Raw genomic sequence first — 23,147 nt, forward strand, 5'->3', positions numbered from 1 at the left:
GTCCTGGTCACTCCCCAGCCTCTGCATATGAAGAAAGCGTATGCCCCATTACTTCCTGTGACTGTCTAATTTCACTCAGTACACTGTTCTCCAGACCCACCTATTTTCCTGCAAATGACATATTTATTCTTCCTTGCTGAGTAGAATTCCATTGTGTGGAAATCCCACCACGGTGGACACCTAGGTTGCTTCCATAACTTGGCCGTTGTGAACTGTGCTGCCGTGCACACGGATGCCTTCTGCCCTGCACACTGCAGCTCCTGGCTCCTGGCGAGAGCTCTAAGACCCGTTTCTCCTTGGAGGTGGAGCCTCTGTAGCACAAAGGGCACTGAACCTTGACCTTGCTTCCTTTCCCATGCACTGTGTGGCTAAGCAGGCCAACAGTGGGCCTTGTTATTTCTCTTAGCTTTTCTTCCACCTCTGTACCTGCTGCCAGGGTGGGGCACGTGCCTTAGGAACTACAGCGTTCTGTGGGTAGGAGGCCCTGCATGCTCCCCACATGGCGTGGGGTAGAGACGCTCAGCTCTGGGGCTTTTGAGTCTCCTGGTATTTCTGTGAGTGCAGCCTCCACAGGAAGCAACTGGGCAGGATCAAGTCCTTGACCAGAATACTGTCAAAATAGCACCCCAATCCTGCCATCATCTACCATATTGGCCCTGGAGGAGATGCCTTTTGGGGAAGTCAAAGGAGAGGTGGTTCCTTGGGCTGTAGCTGTGATTATCAAGGAGCTGACTCCTGGAGTCATGGCAGACTTTCCCAGGGCCTCAGTGAGGACCTGGTGTTGAGAGAGATGGATTTCTCATTCCTGGAGTCCTGAGAGTATCCCTAGTACACTAACCTACAGAAGCAGTGTCCTTTCTCCTTAGCACCAGGGAAGGCCAGCTCTATAAAGCCACATCACAGGCTAACGTTTGAAGGGAGGTACAGTGGCTCAGAACCAATCCGTGGTCCTCTTCTTTCTGCTCCACGTGACTGGCAGATAAACGGGGCCGGCATCCTTCCTCTGTAGGCGCTCTCTTTTGACTTCCTTCCCTCAGGCAGTGAACACGAGCAAAATTATGGAATTTAACACGAGCAAAATTATGGAAGCAACCTAGGTGTCCACTGTGGTGGACCTGTACACCTCTGCACGGTCTCTACACCTCTACATGGTCTCTGTAGCTTTTATTTTCTTTTCGTGTGTGTGGTGCTGGAGATTGAACCCCGGGGGCATTCTACTTCCAAGCTACACCCCCAGCCCAATTTTTTCTGATTCTTTATTTTGAAACAGGGTCTCACTAAATTGCCAAGTGACTCACTAAGTAGCTGAGGCTGGCCCTGAATCCAGTCCTCCTGTCTCAGCCTCCCAAGTCTGGGATTACAGGCATGCACTACCACACCTAGCTCTTGTTTTGTTTTCTTTGTGTGGTGCTGGGGATTAAACTTGGGTCATTCTACCTTTGACTTACACTCCAAGCCCTTTTTATACATTTGTGTTTTGTTTTGAAAAATAGGATCCTGTTTGATAGGTTGGGTCCCTTCCCCTCCCCTGATGGGACAGGAGGTGGAACCTCGGAAGCCAGAAGCAGAGATGTCACGAGACTCCAGATGTCGTGAGAGGAACAGCATTCCCACGCCACTAGCCCCACCCTAAGGCCCCCCTATATAAACACCCTCACTTCCTCTCTGCCCTGTGACTCAGGGAGACTCTGCTGACCGTGCCTCTGCTGCCTGATCATTGGTCCCTTCCCCCAGTGTCAGCGGACCTTGCCCAGAGTGCCAGTTGATTAAAGAAGCTTGGTCTCACATGAAACCTTGGCTGGTTTTTGCCTCCTTTGCGACCCCTGACTCAATTTCAATGTTACACTGTTAGGTTGTTAAGAGTCTTGCAACATTGCTGAGGCTGTCCTCCAACCTGTGACCCTCCTGTGTCAGCCTCCCAAGTACAGGAATTACAGGCTGAGTCACCATGCCTGGCCCTCTGTACCAATTTATAACATGGAAGGAACTGTTACAATGTTGGTACAGTGTTTTTATGATTCTTACCCCTTACAGTGTGTACGTGAAGCTCCCTTGAGTGTTCTAGGGAGTGGTGGATTGGCCGGCAAGGCTGGGTGTCTGGCCACACACTATCCTCATTTCTAATAAACTAACACAGGAGACACCCCTATCCTCTTCATGTTTTATAAGAAGAGAAAAGCTCATGATGAGCTCTTTAATCAGGCTGAGGTGACATCTGAATCCAGGGGTTCTCAGACCCAGGGTGGGCACTGAGGGCCTGGCCTGTAAAGGGGCCCAGGCGTCAGGCCTTCAGGTCTGCATCTAGAGCACCAGGCAACCCCGGGACTCTGGAGTCAGCCTGAGGTGAACGCACAGGCAGTGCGAGCATTACTGCAAGTTGGAAGACTTCTTTAAAAACATAGGCCAGCGAGCCAGGTGTAGTGGTGCACACTTGTAATCCCAGCATTCGGGAGGCTGAGACCAGAGGATGGCGGTTTGCGGACAGCCTCAGCTACAGAGCGAGGCTCTTTGCAACTCAGTGAGACCCTGTTTAAAATAAAGAAGAAAAAAAAAAAAAGACTAAAAAATACGGCTGGGGCTATAGCTCGGAGGTAGAACGCCCCTGGGGTTCCATCCCCAGGACCACAAAGCAAAAAAACAAAAATGTCAGTTATCACGATTGGCTGAAAAAGAGCATAAATCAAAGCCCGAAAGAAGTCTGGAGCGTGAAGCAGACGCGAGGTGCGACCGTGCGTTCTGCAGAGGCCGGGAGGGCTGCACTGGCCAGCGTGTGCCCGAGCTCAGGGTGAACCCAAGACTGCCCGGTGCTTCACGTCCCCACCAGGTGAAAGGAGAGCGCTCGGTTTCTGCACCTTACCTTTTCAGCCTCGTCCCACACCTCAAGCTCTCCTAGGAAGTTCTCGGGCCTCGTAGACAGGTTTAATTGAAAGGAGAAGCCAAAGGCTGAGTACACTGACTGCAAAAATTGCAAACACCCCTTGATTTCTTCTTCAATCTGCAATGAGAGCGAACGAAAGACCAAAAGAGAACACTAAGTTCATTAGTGGCTTTTTTTTTTTTTTTTTTTTTTTTTTTTTGCAGTACTGGGAATGAAGCCCAGGAGTATTCTACCTCTGAGCTATATCCCCAGTCCTACTTTTTATTCTTAATTTTGAAATAGGGTCTAAGTTGCAGAGGGCCTAAGTAGCTGAGCCGGGCTTTGAACCTGTAATCCTGCTGTCTCAGCCTCCCAAATGCTAGGGTTATGAGAGTGTGACACCATACCTGGCTTTATTTATGGCTTTTTAAAAAATAAGAAATCTTCATATCAGTTAAAGTCTGATTGGGGAGACTTTTCTAGATTCTTCTGATTTCTGTATGAATTTTGGAATCTGCTTGTCATTTTCTACAAAAAGATCTGCATGGGTATTGCAATGACGCCACAGATGAATATGAAGAAAAGTGACGTTTTCATCATATTTACTCTTCTAACCCCTCAACGAGGACATCTCTCTGTTTATTTATATCCTCTTTAATTGATCTCAACAGTGTTTTAGTTTTCATTGTAGAGGTCATGCACATCGGCACTGACTAGTCAGCTTGGGCTGACACAACATAATACCACAAACTGTGTAGCTTAAGCCGCAGGACTTTATTTCTCGCATCTGGACCCTGAAAATCCAGGTGCTGGTGGACCCTGTTCTATGCCGAGGGCTCCTCCTGCCCCCCAGGTCCCTGCCGGGGGCTCCTCCTTCCCACAGAGGCTGCCTTCTCACTGTGTTTTCAGACAGAGGTGGCGGGTCTCTGGTGTCTCTACAAAGAATGCTAATCCCATCAAAGGATTTTTATCTCATATAAACCTAATTTTATATATTATATCTCATATAACCTAATTTTATTTCCCAAAGCTCCATATCCAAATGCTATCATATTGAAGACTGGGGCTTCAACATTTATAAGTTATTTGTCAGAGTTATCCCTATGTTTTATCCTATCTTAGTGGTATTATAAATGAACTTTTTCAGCCAGGCGTGGTGGTGCACACTTGTAATCCCAGGATTTGAAAGGCTGAGACAGGAGAATCTGGGTTCATGGAGAGCCTCAGCTACTTAGCGAGGCCCTTTGCAACTCTGTGAGACCCTGTTTAAAAAACAAAAAGAGTAAAAAAGGGGGGGATCTGGGGGTATAGCTCAGAGGTGAGATGCTCCTGGGTTCCATCCCAGTATTACAAAAAATTAATTTTTAAATTTTCAATTTCTAATGGTTTAGTGCTAAACACAAAACACAAGTGATTTTTTTCTACTGATACTTCATATGACAATTTTTAAGAACTCAGTTCTAAGTTTTTTGAATAGTCCATCCAATAACTTCTTTGTAGATATCATCCATGATATCAATGTTCCTGTCACCTGTGAGCAAAGAGAGTTTCCTTCCAATCTGGATACCTATTTCTCTGACTTGCCTTATTTCACAAGAGAAATCTTCCAGTACAATAATTAATAATGGAATGAGAGGAGACATCCTAACTTTACAGGAAAAACATTCTTTACTGGAAAAACATTCAGGTGTTCACTGCTAAGTATGATACTGTCTATAGGTCTTTCAAAGGTGCCTTTTATAAGCTGGAGAAGTTCCCTTCTATTCTTTCAGAGAGAGAGAGAGAGAGAGAGAGAGAGAGAGAGAGAGAGAGAGAGAGAGAGAGAGAGAGAGAGAGGGGTAGATTGCGCACACGCGCGCGTTGGAGGGTGCGGGTGGTACAGGTATTGAACCCAGGGACATTATACCTCCAGCCCTATTTTATTTTTTATTTTGAAACAGGGTCTTGCTAGGATGCTGAAAGTCTAACTCGCTGAGGCTTTCTTTGAACCTGAGCTCCTCTGCCCTCAGCCTCTCAAGTACTAGGATTACCAGTATTGCGACCATGGCTGGTTTCTTTTTATGAGAATGGATGTTGGATTTTGCCCAGTGCTTTTCCTGGCATCTTATTTAGTTTGACTTTATGGTGAATTACCATGGTTTTTGCTTTCTAATGTTAAGCCAAGCTTTCATTCCTGGGAAGAGCCTGCTTGGTCAAGATACATTATCCTTATTTTTTTTTTTTTTTTTTTTTTTTTTGGTGGTACTGGCAATGGAACCCTTCTACCTCCGGGCTACACTCCCAGACCCATTTTATATTTTTTATTTGGAAACAGAGTTTCTTAAGCCAGTGTGACTGCTTCAAACCTGCACAATCCTCCTGTCTCCGCCTCCCAAGTGCAGGGATTACAAGCGTGCGTCACCATGCCCCGCAAGATACATTATCCTTTAAAAATATTACTGGATTTAATTTGGTAAAACCTGTTTAGAGTTCTCGACTTTATGTTCATGATAATGGTCTGTAGTGTTCTTTTCCTTAAGCAGCTTTGCCTTGTTTGATGTCAGGGCAATGGTAGCCTCAAAGATTTGAGTTGGTAAGAATCTCTTCCTCTTTAATTTCCTAGAAGAGTCTGTCTTAAATTGGTATTACATTTTTCTTACATGTTTGATATAATACATGAGTGAAGTCATCAGGGGCTAGAATTTCCTTTGTGATAAGGTGTGTGTGTGTACATGTGTGTGCGTGTGTTTTACTGGGGACTGAATCACCCAGGGGTATTTTACCTCTGAGCTATGCCTCTAACCCTATTTTATTTTTCATTTTTGAAAAAGGGCCTAAGTTGCTGAGATCCACCTTGAACATGTGATCCTCCTGTCTCAGCCTCTCAAGTACTAAGGTTAAAGGCATGTATCACCATGCTTGGCCTGTGATAAGTTTTTTAACTATCAATTCAATTTCTATAATGGGTACAGGGATATTCATCTATTTCTTTTTGAGTAAAGTTTGGTAGTTTATATTGCGAAGATTTGTTCATTTCATCTGAGTTGTTAAATTTAGAAAGTTGTTCATGAATGTGCCTTATCTTTTTTTTTTTGGTGGTACTGAGGATGTAACCCAGGGACCTTCTACTTCCGGGCTACACTCCGAGACCTATTTTATATTTTATTTGGAAACAGGGTCTCTTAATCCAGCTGAGGCTGGCTTCGAACCTGTACAATCCTCCTGTCTCAGCCTCCCATGTGCGGGGATTACAGCAAGCACCACCACGCCTGGCTGTGCCTTATCTTTTTAATATCTACAAAGTTGTTGATGACATTTCTACCATTCTTAAAACTATTTTTTGGGGGGTAGTACTAGAGACTGAACTCAGGGGACATTCTATTTCTGAGCTACACCCCCAGTTCTAAATTATTCTTAAACAGGGTACTGCTAAATTGCTGAGGGCTTTACCTTGTTACTGAGGTTGGTCTTGAACCTGAAATCCTCCTGTCTCCACCTCCCAAATACTGGGATTACAAGCATGCACCACCAGTCCATTCCTAATATTTTAAATTTATGTCTTCTCTCTTTTTTCTCCCTAATTCTGACTAAAAGTTTATCAACTTTATGGATCTTCTGAAAGACCAAAATTTTACTGATATTCTCTATTATTTTTCCTAATTTGTTTCAATGATTCCTCTGTTTATCAGCTTTCTGTTTCTGGGTCAAAATTCCCGAGATAATCAACTCAAAGAGAGGAGGGCTTTGGATATCTCGGCCCAGGGTTGGCTGGCTCCATTGCTGGGCCTGTAGCGAGGCGGAACATGATGGTGGGTGGAAGCACGGAGCTCTGCATCTCCAGCAGCCAGGAAGCAGAGACAGAGGGGAAAGGGCCAGCGCCCCAGATCTGCCGAGGCCGCCCTCAGGACCTCCATGTAACTTCCTCCACGCAGGCCCATGCGCGGGCAGTTCCACCAAATGCCAACCATCAGCAGAGGCTGAGCCCTCAACACAGAAGCTCTTGGGCGCTGAAGATCTACGACTTAACAGCTTCTTACTCTGGTTTTTGCTCTTTTATTTTCTTTCTTTGACTTACATTGATGTAGTTTGCTCTTCTCTTTTCTTCCTTAATTTCCTCGTTCTGTAAGGTGACTTGATTTGGAAACTTTCTGCTTTTCGCTGTCCCTGGATATACCATTTTAATGGTGCTCCACAATTGGTTTTGTGTTGTGTTTTCATTTTTTCCAGTGTATAACGTTTTCTACTTTCCCTAAGGATTGCTTTTTGACCTGCAGGTCATCCTGAAGTGTGCTTTTTTACTTCCCAAATATTTGGAGGAAGCCATTTTGGAGGTTTTCCAAATAGCTTCCGTTACTGGTTTCTACTGTAATTCTCTTGTGTTCATTGAACCTTTAGTTCTAATTAAATCTCTACATATAGTGAGACTTGCTATGTGGCCCCGAATGTTTTGGGAAGTATTCAACGTGTACTTTCAAGGAATGTATACTCTGCTGTTGTTCTAGAAATGTCAATCAGGCCGAATAAACAAGTTGACCTATAGTATTTGACAGTGAGTCTGAATGACACTTTTAATTGGAACTAAAAAGGTGAATCCTAAGTTCAAAGCAATACTGAAGAACAAGACATCCCAATTCCACCCAATCCCTTAAAACATCTCACTATTAAGACCTGACTGACCCGAATTAGAGGACTACACAGTACTAGCGCGATGCACCCTCCGCGCCTGCAGGAAACATGTCATGTGAGCAGCTCTAGAGGACTCAGTGGTGCGGGCCTGTGGCAGGATGGCGCCCTGCCCCACTCGTTACCTGCTCCACTGTGCAGAAGATGTGCGCGTCATCCTGCTGGAAGCGCCGCACACGGGTTAAGCCACTTAAAGTCCCCGACAGTTCATTTCTGTGCAGAACTCCAAAATCAGCAAATCTTATGGGCATTTCCCTCCACGATCGCGGACGATGGGCGAACATTAGACTAGAAAAGATACAGGAACACAAGGCTTCAGCACAGTGTAGGAAAGAGCGTCTTCCCAAATCTGAAGAAATTACAAGGAACCCTCGAGGTCTATTAACTCCTTATTCCGGTGCTCAGGTGACCAGGTTAAAGAAAAATCCAAGAAAAATAATTGTTTTTTAACTTGTGAGCTGGGATCCAACCTAGAGCCTCATGCATGCTAAGCACACACTCCACCCCTGAGCTATACCCCAACACTTCTTCTAGGAATCACTCACTGAGCCTCTGAGAAAGAAGCTGTGTCCTCCACAGTGCTGCTCCTGTCCTCGTTCACCTTCCACATTTCCATGTATTATTTACAAATCATTTCTAACACTCCTCCCTATGTGGAGCCTTCTAGACACTTCCTCATACAGGCTGGTTGGTCTCTCCTCGGGCTCCAAGAACACCTCAGTCAGGTGACTGTTAGGCCGCTGGTCTAACTCTTTATAAATTCTCTTTTGTTTAAAAAGAGAGCTTGAGGGCCGAGCATGGTGGCACACGCTTGTAATCCCCGCGCTTGGGAGGTGGAGACAGGAGGATCGCTCAGGTTCGAAGCCAGCCGCGCTGGCTTAAGAGACCCTGTTTCCAAAAATAAAAAATAGGTCTGGGAGTGTAGCCCGGAGGTAAAAGGGCTTCCAGGAACCCCAGTACCACCAAAAAAAAAAAAAAAAAAAAGAGAGAGAGAGAGAGCTTGAAGATAACAACACACCAGTTCTCTTGAGATTCAAGTTACATATATTTTTATATGTTGTCATCTTAAAGTTGAATTTCTTTAAATCTTTACTAAAAAAGGCAAAACGCTTTCTTCAGTGTTAAAGGATCTGTTTTGATAGTTTGCTTCTAAGATCAATTCACTAGGAACTCAGTATGCTAAGAGAAAACCCTACTAGTTGGGGTGTGTGTGTGTGTGTGTGTGTGTGTGTGTGTGTGTGTATGCATATGTGTGTAGACCTGTGTCTGATTACTTCCAGTTATAAAATCTGTTTGTCTTATGAAAAGCATATCAACTTCATGAGAATTATAATCTCCCATAGAATCTAAAACAAAAGTGTTGCAAGATGTACCTTAGTTTTATCCACCACAAAGAAATTAGACTACAATTTTCTTTGTGACAAAAATGTTAAGATGCCACCATTTATACAATCTATTCAATTTCAGAGATGTTAAAACGTGGGGAAGCAGGGTGTGGTGGCACATGTTTGTAATCCTAATACCTGGGAGGCTAAGAGAGGAAGATTGTGGGCTTGAGACTAGCCTCAGCAACTTAATGAGACACTATTTCTAAATGAAAAATAAATAGGCTCAGGGTATAGCTCAGAGGTAGAACGCCCCTGTGTTTGATTCTTAGCACTAAAAAAATACACACAAATATATTTGGTATACGTGTATATACATATATATATACACACAGGGGCAAGTTGCCCTGTAATCAATGAAATTCAGGAACCCATTAATTGTGGCCTCAATGACCTTATTATAAAAACTCAAAGACTATGCAAATAACTGAATATTCTACAAATATATATATTTAATGTATATCACTATTAGGAACATAAAATAACTTATAAAATAGATACACATTATCTTCAGAGAAGCCAAAAAAAGTCAGTGGCTTCTAGCTAACATTCCATGCCTGCCAAAGATCAGGCATATGTCCATTCCCCAGAGTGAAATAACTAGGTGAAGATGACCAGCAGCCATCATTCTACAGATGAAAATAACTGCTAACAACAAGAAGCAAAATAATAGGAAGAGCTAACTGTGATGTGGTGTACTACGCACGCCCATGCAAACCTGCTTCACTCTCAGTACTCACCAGTGCCCTGGGCAGTTCATGGGTTTGAGGGCAAAGGTGTCCTTTTCGATATCAAAGGTGAACATGTCCTGGCTGTAATGCTGCCAGTGGCCAGAGGCTTCCCAGAGCTTGCTGCTGAACACGTTGGGAGACAGCACTTCCGTGAAGCCGCGCCTGTGATACTCCTCCTGTCAGACAAGTGCATTTCAAGTTAAAATCTGCCAGGACAGATCACAAGTCCATGCAAAGTAATACTATGTGTAATATGTGTGTGTGTGTGTGTGCGTGTGTGTGTGTGTGTGTGTGTGTGTGTGTGCTGGGGATTGAACCAGGGGCATTCTACCTCGAGCTATACTCCCTGCCATATTCCATTTCGTTTCATTTTATTTATTTTTATTTTTATTTTTATTTTTTGTGGTACTGGAGATGGAACCCAGGGGCATTCTACCTCCGAGCTACATCCCCAGTCCAATTTTTTATTCTTTATTTTGAAACACGGTCTCACTAAGCTGCAGAGGGCCTCACTAAGTACTGAGGCTGGCTGAAAACCACAGTCCTCTGCTCTAGTCTCAGCCTCCGAATGCTGGATTACAAGTGTGTACCACCATGCCAGGCATTCATTTTATTTTTTGAAGCAGAGTTGCACTACATTGTAGAAGGCTTCACTAAGTTTATGAGGCCAGCCACAAACCTGCACTCCTCCTGTCTCAGCCTCCCAAGCACTGAAATTACAAGCGTGTGCCACCATGCTCAGCTAAACTATGTGCAAATATTTTTAAAGTTAGCATGCCTATATTAATTCATAATTCATGTGTCAGTTTTTGTGTTTTGTTCTTGTTTTTGTTTTTTTATTGGTGGTACTGGGGTTCCTGGAAGTCCTTCTACCTTTGGGCTACACTCCCAGACCTAATTTTATATTTTTATTTGGAAACAGGGTCTCTTAAGCCAGTGCTGCTGACTTCGAACCTACACGATTCTGATCCCCCTGTCTCTGCCTCCCGAGCGCGGGGATTACAAGCGTGCACCACCACGCCCAGCTCATGTGTCCGTTTTTTACATCTGGTGGTTTGTGAATCATGACAAAGTGATTTACATATACACAGTAAAATTTCCATTAGTCTATTTATTTTATAGTATACAAAAGTATATTATATAGAATGTCTTAATTCTTTGAAAATTAGCAGTTAAATACAATATACATAAACTCCAAAGTCCCTTTACATTCTAGATAAAAAGCATGGAATTTTTTCCCATTACTTAGGAGATTAAATGATTTTATAATTTAATAAGTCTGAAACCATTGTTGCAGGTTAGTTTTGACCCAGTTAATTTTACATAGAAATAAAGCTGGAAAGCCAGGCATGGTGGCGCACACTTAAAATTCCAGCTTTTGGGAGGTGGACACAGGAGGATTTCAGTTCATGGACAGCCTCAACTACTTAATGAGGCCCTTTGCAACTCAGTGAGACTCTGTTTCAAAATAAAGAATAAAAACAAGGGCTGGGGGTGTAGCTTGGAGGTAGAATGCCCCTGGGTTCCATCCCTAGTACTGCAAAAATTTAAATAAATTAATTAATTTAAAAAATAAAGCTGAGAATCTTAATTTATAATACCAGGTCATAAGCTAGCTTCTCTCCTTTTCTACCTATGAACAGCCTCCTTAATTAAACTACGGAGAATAAAAAAAGTTGTCAAGCAAAGTTTTTATTTTACTTACAACTCTTTCTTTTTTGAAAGATACCACTTTGGTGATCCTTGTTGATTGTGTCTTAGACTTTGACATTTGTAAGTCATCTGATGAACATCCGGCATACCTGGAGACCTCCACATTTTTAGGCAAGTTTTAAAAAGCTATATTACAACTTAAAAATATATGCAACATAAGCTGGGTGTGGTGGTGCACAGTTGTAATCCCATAGACTTATATCGCTGACAGGGATATCACCTGTCCCCCTCAGCAGGCTACCTTTCTCAGTCCTGTGGGGGAGAGCCTTGGTCTCAGTTCTCCAGTGCCCTGTTTATTTACCCCCCCCCCTTTTTTTCTTTTACTAAATTAGCAATCTTCAAGAAAATTAAGTCAATAAAAATGGTGGTAATTGAAGACAGGCATGGTGGTACCCACTTGTAATCCCAGTACTTGGGAGGCTGAGACAGGAGGATCACACAGGTTCGAAGTCAGCCTCAGCTACTTAGTGAGGCTCTCAGCAACTCAGTGAGACCCTATTTCCAAATAAAATATAAAATGGCTCTGGGAGTGTTGCCTGGAGGTAGAAGCCCCTGGGTTCTATCTCTAGTACACACACACACACACACACACACACACACACACACACACACACACACAGAATGGAAATAATTACTTGGTAGCTATGTCAGATGGTTCTATATATTCAGGTTAAAAGAGATTCCAGAAATTAAGATTTCTGTATATGTATGCATATGTTTATGCTTGCTTTTACTAGATACTACTTCTAAAGCCTAACTAAAGTTATATTGCTAAACAGATTTTTAATCCATTCTAAATATAATCATATTAGGAATTTAGGTTGTGTTGAAGTGTTTATAAATTATTTGAAACTATCCTGGCAACTGAATAAAACATTGTGTTCCCTCTGTAAAAGTCAAATTGAGATCTCAGCTCCAAGATGAGGGCATGGGCAAGGTGAAGGTGCTCTAGAGGGTGCTCAGGACAGATGCCCTGGAACACACACTGTCACATCCTGTCTTTGGTTAGGCCCTGTGAGTGCATCTCCAGGACCCTCTTTGCATGGGAGGTGAATGTTTGGAGACCTTACAGGGCTGCACTGAGTCCGTGGCTGCGGGCAGATGCTCTCCAAGGGTGTTCCTGGTGCAGTACCAGGAGGAGCTCGCCCTCCCCGCTCCATGGTCCCTAGACATGCGCAGTCAGTCCCAGGCAGATCCCAGGACACTCAAGGGATGTGACTGAGGAAAGAGTCAGGGAAGGAACCTCATGCACTGCTGGCGGGAATGCAAACTGATAGTCACTTAAAACAGTTTGCATTTTCTCATAAAGTTAAACATAAAATTTCCATATGACCCTGAAATCACACTCCCGAATGCACAAGGAAAACAGAGCAAAGTATTTGTAACTGTCCAAAAAAATGGAAACAATGCAAATGTCCCTCAACTGGAGATTGGATTAAGAAGCTGGGGTATGTCTAAATGAAATCTAACCCAGCAATAAAGGGAACGGACCATTGGTAAACCTCGGGGAGCTGGGAGGGGTCGCTTAGTGAAAGGAGCCAGTCTCAGAAGGGTATATACAGGTAGGTTCCACTTATAGGAGGCTGAGGCTGCCCTCAGAGATACAACACAAGAGTGAAGGAAAGAAGCTGGGCGCAGTGGCATGCCTGTGATCCCAGAGCTTGGGGGGTGGAGATAGGATTGCAGGTTCAAGGCCAGCCTCAGTAACTTAGCAAGACCCTGTTTCAAAATTTTTTTTTAATTTTAAAAAGAGCTGGGAATGTAGCTTAAAGTTAGAATGCCCCTGGTTCAACCCCAGTACAGAGAGAAAGAGAGTGTGAGAGCGAGAGAGAGAGAGAAGAGAGAGGGAGAGAGAGAGAGAGAGAAAGGGAGAGAGAATGAGAATATATTAAAATAAGACTAGTGAAACAAACAGAATTATCAGCACATTCCATGAATCCGCTTTTTAGAAAGCTACTGAACCGAGTACTCCTTCAAGCTTGGTGTGGTGACGCATGCCTATATCCTTAGCAGTTAGGAGACGGAGACAGGAGTGTCATAGGTTCGAGGCCAGCCTCAGCAATGTAACAAGACACGCAGCAACTTAGCAAGACCCTGTTTAAAATAGATAGATAGATAGATAGATAGATAGAGATATACAGATAGAAAGATAGAGATATAGCAAGGGCTCGGGGTGTACCTCAGAGGTAGAATGCCTCTGGGTTCAATCTCCAGTACCAAACAATTACAATAAAAAACAAAAGTGGCTTTTCAAATGAGAGTTTCAGGTAAGTGAGAAAGAAGAGGCGAGAGGTCGGGAAGGGAGGAGGAAATCCAAATAGTAGAGCCGAGGGGAGCAGCCAGGAGGGTGCAAAGAGGTACAGAGATATCAGTTCACAAGAATCTCAGCTAATTCTGTAGTGAGAGGACCAAATTTGAAAAAAATAAAATAAAATGACTGAGCAACACCCTGAACCACCGGAGTACAGAGCCAAGGGTTTTATGTTTGAGAGACTGCCTCGGGGCAAATTAGAGATAGGCACAGAGAAGTCGAGTCATTAAAACTTGTAAGAACAGCCATGTGTCACTTGACCACAGGGATATGCTGTGAGAGGCACACGGGCAACTTCTCTGTGAGCATCACGGGGCACCCACACAGCCAAGGGGGCTACCACCAGAGTCTAGGGCCTCAAGACTGCCCGTGCCACCACGGACGGGCAGCGTGATCGCATGGGACTGCCATCACTATAGCTACTAGTGATAAGAAAGACAAAAGAGGCCCGGAATGGACAGGGAAGCCTGGAGGAGCATGAGAGTGGCCCCTGAAGAGCATCTACAGAGTCCTAGCCAGGCAAACGCTCCTGACTCTCTGACCCGTGGACTTGTACGATGGGCAGGTGATTCACATCATGATCGTTCCGCCCTTCCTCTAGAGCTGAGGAATCACCTGTCTGTGCCACCGTAGACAGCAGAGCGGCACCAGTGGTCCTGGCCGCTAGGGTGAGCAATGCTTCGCAGGCTAGCACCTGGTGCCGGGAAAGACACACCTCCTTTCTCCTCTTTCACAGGGAGATGCTCGCCTGCTCCAAGGCTGCTCTTTACATTCTCCATGGTCGAGAGATTTATATGGCCATCCATGTGTTTTATGAAACCCAAGGGAGCATTGAGGGAAAATGGAAGTCATTTCCATGTTTTTATTAGAAGGCACAACCTGATATTTATGTTCTATTTTTAATAATATTACTAAAATAAAGTTAGTGGAAATGCTTAACCAATTAATTATAAAAGAAAAATAGTAAAATATAAACTGCAATTAAGAATAAAATATTTTAAAGCTGAGCATGGTGGCACACTCTTGTAATCCCAATATTTGGGAGACTGAGACAGGAGGATCACAGGTTCAAGGCTGGCCTCAGATACTTAGCGAGACCCTGTTTCACATAAAGAATAAAAAATAAGGCTGGCAGTGTAACTTAGAGGTAGAATGCCCCTGGCTTCAAATCCCAGCAGTGCAAAAAATATATTTTAAAAGTTAACTTACTCGTATGAAATCCATAAGTGTATTATAAATAAAGGCTCCTCTGGGGAGAAAGAAACAGCTTCCTGGGCTCAGGTCATGGAAAAAGAAAAGTTCTTGTTCCTAGAATCAAACAACAATTGCATTTCAAATTTCATCTCTTAAACCTCTTGGAGGTTAATATTTATCACACAGAAGATATATTAGGAATAAAACACATCACACTCAGTTATCATTCTATCTTCTAATAACTGGCATTCCAAAACCCCTTAATTCTCATTCCTAACTATATGTAACAACACATGTAAAATTACAGTACATATTCATGGTATCTAGCCGTGAACTTAGCTTTTCTTTTTCTTTTTCCCCCATGGGACTAGGGATTAAACCTGGGTATTTTATCTCTCAGCTCTACCTCCAGCCCTTTTCATTTTTGTTTGGAAACAGAGTGTCACTAGGTTACGGAGTCTCCTACATGGCCGAGGCTGACCTTGAAGCTGGATCCGTGTGTCTCCGTCCCCGAGTACTAGGATGACGGCGGACACCACCATGCTTGGCTGTACTCGGCTTTTCCGTCACACTTGTTATTTACTGATAATTTTCTTACTTGGCACATTTAGATCATGCATCTTGTATGGAGAAAACACGCCAGAAAGACCAGAAAACGTCACTGTCGGAGATGTATTTAAGTGCTGATGGGCATTTGCCTGGCTGTCACCTGCGTGGAGGTGCCCTAGCCTACCAGGCCAGCCCAGATGAGAACAAGGCTTCACAAGGGAACACCCTGCCCGTCCCAAACACGGCTGGTGTTATGAGTTGAGTTAAAAACCCAGATAGAGCCGGGCGTGGTGGCGCACGCCTGTAACCCCACCATTGGGAGGCGGAGACGGGAGGATCGCGCTGGTTCAAAGCCAGCCCCGCTGGCTTAAGAGACCCTGTTTCCAAATATAAAAAAATGTAAAAAGAGGTCTGGGAGTGTAGCCCGGAGGTAGAAGGGCTTCCAGGAACCCCAGTGCCACCAAATAAATAAATAAATAAATAAATAAAAATAGGGCTGGGGGTATGCCTCGGAGATAGAATGCCCCTGGGTTCCATCCCCAGTACTAACACAAAACAAAAAGCAAAACAAAACAAACCCATATTGATTTGTTTTCAAAACTGCCTTCCTTTCTACACACTGCCTTGCCTGCTAAATACAAAGTATGCTATCAAGTGTACACTGTTTTTAAAATAACTTATTTTTATAACATGGTAAAATGAAAAGAAGGAACTGGACATGGTGGCCCATGCCTGTAATCGCCATACTTGGGAGGCTGAGACAAGTGGATAGCAGGTTCGAACCTAGCCTCAGCAATTTGATGAGATCTGTTTCCAAATAAGTAATCAAAAGGGACCGGGAGTGCAGCTCAGAGAGAGAAGGCTCCTGGATTCAATCCCTAGTAACACACACACACACACACACACACACACACACACACACACTAAAAATAAGAGAAAATGAAATTTTAAAAATCTAATAAAGACACAGAAAAGAAAGAAGTAAGAAGACGTGGGACATTACCAGGAAAAAAACTCAGCCTCGGCACTGAGAGCCAGAGAACCAGAAGGCAAGAGAAGAAATGATGAAATACGGGCTTTGAATCTCGTTTTGTGAGGTATAACAGACCTGTGTTTCAGTGGTGAGGACATCAGCTTACCTTCCCGATTTTCCTGTGGTCTCGGTTCTTGGCCTCCTCTTGGGACTTTTCCCAGGTTTTCATCATTTTGTTATCAGGAAAGGATATCCCATAGATCCTCTGCAGGGTTTCCATTTGCGGGTTTCCCTCCCAGTAAGTGGAGGAATTCTAAACACCAAACAAGATTTTGGTAAACATGGCAACCGTCTGTTTACAGGTAAAGCCATTCTTAAACAGGTATATAGTTTTCCACTCTAAAATCTACATTGCTCACTTAGTGAAGACTTTTAGAATGCTAAAAATAATCTGAAACTCATTCTTATGAAACCTTCTCAGCCCAAATTAGACCATTAATCAGGATATTATGGAAAGAGTCTGCTGTGGATTCTAGGAGAGAGAGGGAGAGGGAGACGTTCGTGGCAATCAGTCTCCACGCAGGGGCTGCAGAGGCAGGAGGGCAGGCCGGCCTCACTGTCCAAGGCTCAGGGAAGGAGCACTCATCACAACGCGGTCAGCCTGCTCCACGTTTTACTTGTGAGAGCAGACCCCACCCAGAAAGGCTGGGGCGACTGCACAATGGGTCGAAAGCCTCTCGTTCACAGGGCTATCTTGTCTCACACCGCCACATTTCCTTGGTTTTTCTTTTTCCTCCAGTGCCTATTACTCTTCTACGCAGACGAATGTTCTTGTTCACATTAGGCAATTCAAGTAAACCACAGGAGAGTTGTCCCTCTGTCAGGTTGAACAGCAACTGCAGTCTCCACTAATCAAGGGATTAGTGCCAACACTGCCCCAGATACTGACGTTCAAGGATGCTCAAGTCCCCGGTTCAAACTGCTGCAATATGTGTACGGAACCTACATGCAGCCCACTATTCACCACAAAGCCTCTCTTGGTGACTCATGATACCTACTGCAAAGTAAACGCTATGTAAATAGTTGTCATACTATATTGTTTAGGAAACAATGGCCTAAAGTCTATGCATGCTCAGTACAGGTGGATTTTTTTCAAATATTTTCATTCTGTAGTTGATTGAATCTGTGACTGTGAAGCCCATTAGATACAAAGGGCTGACTATATTCAGGACAATATTTTAAAATATAAAATGAAGTGCATCGTAATATTTACCATAAGGTTAAATGGCAAGCAAAAACTGCAGAGAGTAGTCTAATAATCAGATTCTAAAATATATTACTTTGAGTCAAATAAGAATGAAGTATATTGTTCAGGCTGTGAAAGCTATGACTGAAATCCCATCTGATTCAACTTAAGTTTGCTGTACCTATACATTTGTTCAGCTTCAGCAAATCTTTATTACAAAGTCAATAGGAAATAGAAAGAGAAGAGAAGAAAAGCAGCGTGCCTGGCAGACACGATGGACAGCCCAAAAAAGGAGTTCTATACTTTTTTTTTTTTTGGCAGTACTGGGGATGGAACATTCTACCTCCTAGCTACACTCCTAGCCCTCGTTTTTATTCTTTATTTTGAAACAGGGCCTCACTAAGTAGCTGAAACTGTCCTCGAACCGCGATCCTCCTGTCTCAGCCTCCCGAATGCTGGGGTTGCAAGCGTGCGCCCCCACACCCGGCTAAAATTTTAAATTAATTCTTACCTTGAAGATTTTTATGGCTTTAATTTTTCCAGTGTGTCGTACATGGGGGCCTTTACAAAGGTCAATTAGAGGACCGCATCTGTAAGGAAATATTCAGGACATACCCAGTTACATCATAAAATTATACAAGGTCATTGGAGAGTGACAATGTGAAGATAAACCTGGTATCCACGTAATGCCAAGCGGCAGTGAGTTCATGTCATGATTGAAGAGATGCCCTCTGCGTGTCTTTGCACAAAGGGGACGTGATTTTACTTTATAGTACAACTGAACCAGAGAACTATCAGAACTTGGCTGTGGAAAGTAAGTGCCCTGGTGAGGACATTTATGGCCATAATCACAAAGACAGCAGGTCTTCTAACAGGGCACCCTGAAGTCCCAGCTGCCCCCAGAACACACAGAAAGGGGAGCAGCAATTATCTGTGGGCAGCTTTAAAAGATGGCCAAGTAAACAGGGCTCAGGAGCCCCATGTTGAATCTAGAACTAAGGGCTTCTAAATTGCGTGCGCTTCTTACCATGAGAATGCCTGCACTTCTAGTGTTCTCTTTTTGTCTCATCCCGAATATCCCACTGACCTATGAGACTTGACACGTTTGGATGCTGGACCATAGGGAGCGCACAGGAGGCGGAGGGTCGCCACACGAGGGTCTTGTGTGGCCGCCAGGGTCGTGGTCTTAAGAATGTGGAGGAAGGAGACAGTCCTTACAACTCCTAAATGTGTAAGACACCGAGCTGACCCCGTCTCACCCACATGTAGAAAGATCATAATACAGCTGACATCGCGAAAATAAAAACTGGATCTCAGTACCATCCTGATAACTACAAAGGAGAGAGTAAGAATTTCTTCTTTATGATAAAATTGGGGGCACCTTACTAAAGCAGTACAGCAGCTATGCAACTCTGAAATAGACCTCTCCCCTCCAAAAACGCACCCTGCTTCTGCAGCTAACATCTAGTCACCCCTGAGCAGAGCAGCTCGGATGTACGTGCACAAACCTGTAAACTGTGGTCGTGGGAGTGTGGACCTTCTCCTTCAGGATGCGGCATTTGAACTTATTGTACTATAAAAAAACCACATATTTACACATTATTACACAAAACGTTAAGTGAAAAATGTTTTCATTTTTTTCCCAGGCAACAAAGAAAGGGCATCTACTGTGCTCAGGTGCTAAGATACTAAGGACACAAGGAATTCAGGATTAGAGCTGCGCTTCCAGGGGGAAGCCCTGAGCCCACACAGCTCAGGGACACTTGATTGCGACTCATGTAAGTGAGAGGTGCTGTGAATGTAAAACACATCGGAACTGCGTGGTGTGGTGGGGAAGAAAAGGAAATGGAGTCGCTCAATGATGATTTGCTTAAAATGCCTTCATGTCAAAACAATATTTTAATACTATGTTATGATAGCTTTGATATATTGGTTTAAATAAAATTTTATTAAAAATTAATTTTACCTTTTTATTTTTATTATTAATTAATTAATTAATACTAAAAATTGAACCCAGGGCCCTTCTACCTTCAAGTTATAACCCTAGTACTTTTTATTTTTCACTTTGAAATAGAATCTCACTAAGTTTCTGAGGATCTTGTTAAATTGCTGAGGCTGGCCTCAAACCTATGATCCTCCCGTCTCATCCTCCTAAGTACTGAGATTACAGGTGTATGCCACCATACCTGGCTTCCTTTGTTTTACTTTCAAATGCAGGTGCCACAGAATTTAAGATTGTACATATGGCTCATATATGTGGATCCCATGATATTTCTACTGTTATAAGAGCTTCTGTTTTTTTTTAAAAAAGCAAATAAAATTCTGAAGACACAGCTACATTATTAATTTACATTAAAAACAAAAGCAGAGTGTCTCATTTTCAAGGCACTCCACTGCATCCCTCTGACGCAGTGTTTATTGTTCTGTCCTTTCTTTGTACCTTTGTCATAGTAAAATTGCTTAAGCTTGCAGCAGTATAGTTCTGGCTACTTTTTCTAAGCTAGCTAAGAACAAGAAGCCATGTCAACATCTCACACTGTTGCAGTTTTGGCACCCAATGTAAGGGCTCCAGCCCCTGGTGTCCTAACCCCACTGCATCTTGAAGGTTAGTAACCCTCCCCGAAACGTGATCAGATCCTGGCGAGTGACTGGATAACAGGTGTCAATGGGCTCTCTGTGATCATAGAGATCCCCTATCACTGCTTAGCAACAGCAGACTCTCCAGGGGAGGGAAAATTTCCCTTTAATTAGTGTAGGGGAAAACAAGGGACTACAGAGCCGTCTCAAGCTTACTATATGAACTCACAGGCAACCAATCAGCTACTTGGGAGCCTCGCACCTTTCGATGTAAGGGCTCACGTTCTTATGTTCTCATAAGTGAGGCTAGACCTGTGTTAAGGTCTATATTGGGGTTCTGGGGAGACCCACTATTTCTTGTAAGGTCCAACAATGCCTATCCATTCTGCCTGTCAAAGATGGGACACTGCTAAAAAGACCTCTGGGAAATAGAACTCGGGGAGAATGCTTGCCTCTTCATAGCAGGCCATGTCCTCAGAAAAATCCATGCCCCCGTCGGGCGTGGGGCGCACGCTTGTAATCCCCGCGCTTGGGAGGCGGAGACAGGAGGATCGTGCAGGTTCGAAGCCAGCCGCACTGGCTTAAGAGACCCTGTTTCCAAATAAAAATATCAAAATGGGTCTGAGAGTGTAGCCCAGAGGTAGAAGGGTTTCAAGGAACCCCAGTACCACCACCAGAAAAAAGAAAAGAAAAAAGAAAAAAAGAAAGAAAAGTCCATGGCCCTACTGTACTCGGTACTGGAGGTTGTAGGGAAGTCTGTCCTCTGGTTCCCGGGCCCACTTCGCTGTGCTAACTGAACACTGTCCCGCTGTGCACTGAGAAGCCCTTGGATTTTTATCCCCACCTGAGTGTGCCACGTTTGCAGGGAGACAATGAGAGACAGGGTCCTCCACACTCGAGACGCTGGCTTTACCAATCCGTCCGTGGATAATTAGAGTGTTTGGGGACTGCAGTGTTTTCCTAACTAAAATATAAAACATATCTAGGGTACAAATAAGGTCATAGGGAACCTCATCCAGATGGAGAAAGGCCACACAGCCGGCAGGGAGGGTGGAGGGGGCAGGGCAAGAGCAGCAAAGCCTCAAGCCCACAGAGACCCTCTGGGGTGGGCAGCGAGGCCACGCCCACCAAGTCCCCACACAGCTCCCAGCTGGATGCCCATTTCACAGGGTGCAAGGGAGGAGGGCGACCTTCTGCACACCATCCAATCCCTCTTTCTCCTAGATGGGATCCCAGCAATATCCTCAGACACTGGGATAGGTTAGACTTTCAGATCTTAAAAATAAAATGAGCTCTCATTTTCTTTTGCATTTAAGCCTGGCCACAGAACTCGCTGAGGGATGGGGAGGCCTGGCCACCACAGGGAAGTGAAACTTTAATACTATCTTGTAGTTAGAGTTGTTGTGCGGGGGGAGGGCAAGTACATGAGAGGCTATATATTTAGGGTTTTTTAATTTTTAATACCTCCAGAGATACCCAGACTTATTCAAAGATTGCAAGCCTGAGGCAATTTTAGCAGCAGCAGTGGAGGCAAAACCCAAAGATCAGGTAGCCCCCCAAAAAGCAAGATGGTTACCCTGTAGAAGCTGGAGCACCAGTAGAGCTCCCCTTAGAATCTGGGGAGCAGTGCTTAAATAGATCCCTCTATACTGTGATACAATCCCCTCCAACCAGGGGGCCCGAGAGACACCCCAAACTAAAAGACAGCAGCCAGGACCAGTTCCAAGAGGGCCAAAAGGAATGTTTCCCCTGACAGCAGTGAGAGGGGGAGTTTTGAGTTCAGTTTGTCCATAGATGTTTTCATTGGCTGAACTTAAAGAAATTAAAAAGGGACCTTGGTAGTTATACCATTGACCCTGAACGGTATGTGCAGGCATTCAGGTTACTCAGTTCTTTATACGACCTAACCTGGAGGAATATCAAATTGCTCTTAAATCAGACTCTGACTTCAATGGAGAGAGACCGAGTATACAAGAGGGCAAGGGAAGGAGGTGATGATTATCGTGATTCCCAACAGTTCTCTGTGAGAATAGAATGATGATCCCAAGGGGAGAATGGGCTGTCCCATCCCCTATGGGATGGGACATAACCATACAAGGCCTAATTGGGAAGGGATCCATTTTCTATTGACAGACTAAAAAGAACTAAGATCAAACCCCTCAGCTATGGCTTATTGGCAGAGGAGACCCTAATGGCCTTCCTCAGACTAAAGGAAGCCATGATAAAATTCGCCAACCTGACTCCAGACATGGTAGAAGGGGAGGCCATCCTCAGACAAATTCTTAACTCAGTCCATACCTGATATTAAAAAAAAAAGCTCTAAAAACTGATGTTGGCGTTAATCTGAATCACTACTGCAGGCTGCTAGTTTAGTTTATAATAAGAGGAACTTAGGAAGGGAGAAACAGAAGGACAAAGGCCATGGAAAAATTCTGACCGCCATGTGTATGAGCACTAATCCCACAAAAGCCTGGGCTGGAGCCTGATTTAAGTGTGGAGAGCCAGGGCATCTCCGGCACAAATGCCCTCAACCAGGAGGCTGGAAACGCCCTCCAAGGCCCTGCCCACGGTGCAAAGGGGACCACTGGAAGTCTGAGTGCTCCCAGGTCCTGAGGGAGCTGGGGTCCTCAGAGCCAGGTTCCCAATGATGGGTCCCAGGGCCAATCCTCCAGGATCCCACCACCTGGGTTAGGACGAAGGAGCCTTGAGCGATCCTTACGGTGAGATCTCAGACTGATTCCTTGTAGATAGTGGGCCAGGTTTACAGCATTACCCTTCTCTCCCGGCCCAAGGCCCAAATGTATAGCTATAGGCAGGGGTATATCAGGCCAGCCTCTGAAATGTTTATTTACTCAAGATTTAACCTGTCCCTGGGGTGACCTCCACTTCTCCCATTCTTAATTGTGCTTGACACTCTAGCTCCTCTGTTAAAAAGGAGTTATAATGTCA

General features: G+C 44.2%; 1 protein-coding gene across 2 annotated transcripts in view; it reads right to left on the bottom strand.

Moving 5' to 3' along the window:
- The window catches only part of TARS3 (threonyl-tRNA synthetase 3), a gene marked incomplete at both ends in the record, with an annotated part of 45,146 nt that overhangs the window by 10,286 nt on the left and 11,713 nt on the right, over positions 1–23,147 (bottom strand). For both annotated transcript variants that reach the window (XM_080691063.1, XM_080691062.1), the window contains 7 exons: positions 2,858–2,995; positions 7,645–7,807; positions 9,645–9,811; positions 14,869–14,967; positions 16,542–16,688; positions 18,133–18,211; positions 19,130–19,194. In XM_080691063.1, the coding sequence (XP_080547189.1) occupies positions 2,858–2,995; positions 7,645–7,807; positions 9,645–9,811; positions 14,869–14,967; positions 16,542–16,688; positions 18,133–18,211; positions 19,130–19,194 (858 nt within the window). The remainder of the gene's footprint in view (positions 1–2,857; positions 2,996–7,644; positions 7,808–9,644; positions 9,812–14,868; positions 14,968–16,541; positions 16,689–18,132; positions 18,212–19,129; positions 19,195–23,147) is intronic.

The sequence above is a fragment of the Muscardinus avellanarius genome, assembly GCF_963383645.1.
Source record: "Muscardinus avellanarius genome assembly, chromosome: 3".
In the NCBI taxonomy this organism is placed as follows: Eukaryota; Metazoa; Chordata; class Mammalia; order Rodentia; family Gliridae; genus Muscardinus; species Muscardinus avellanarius.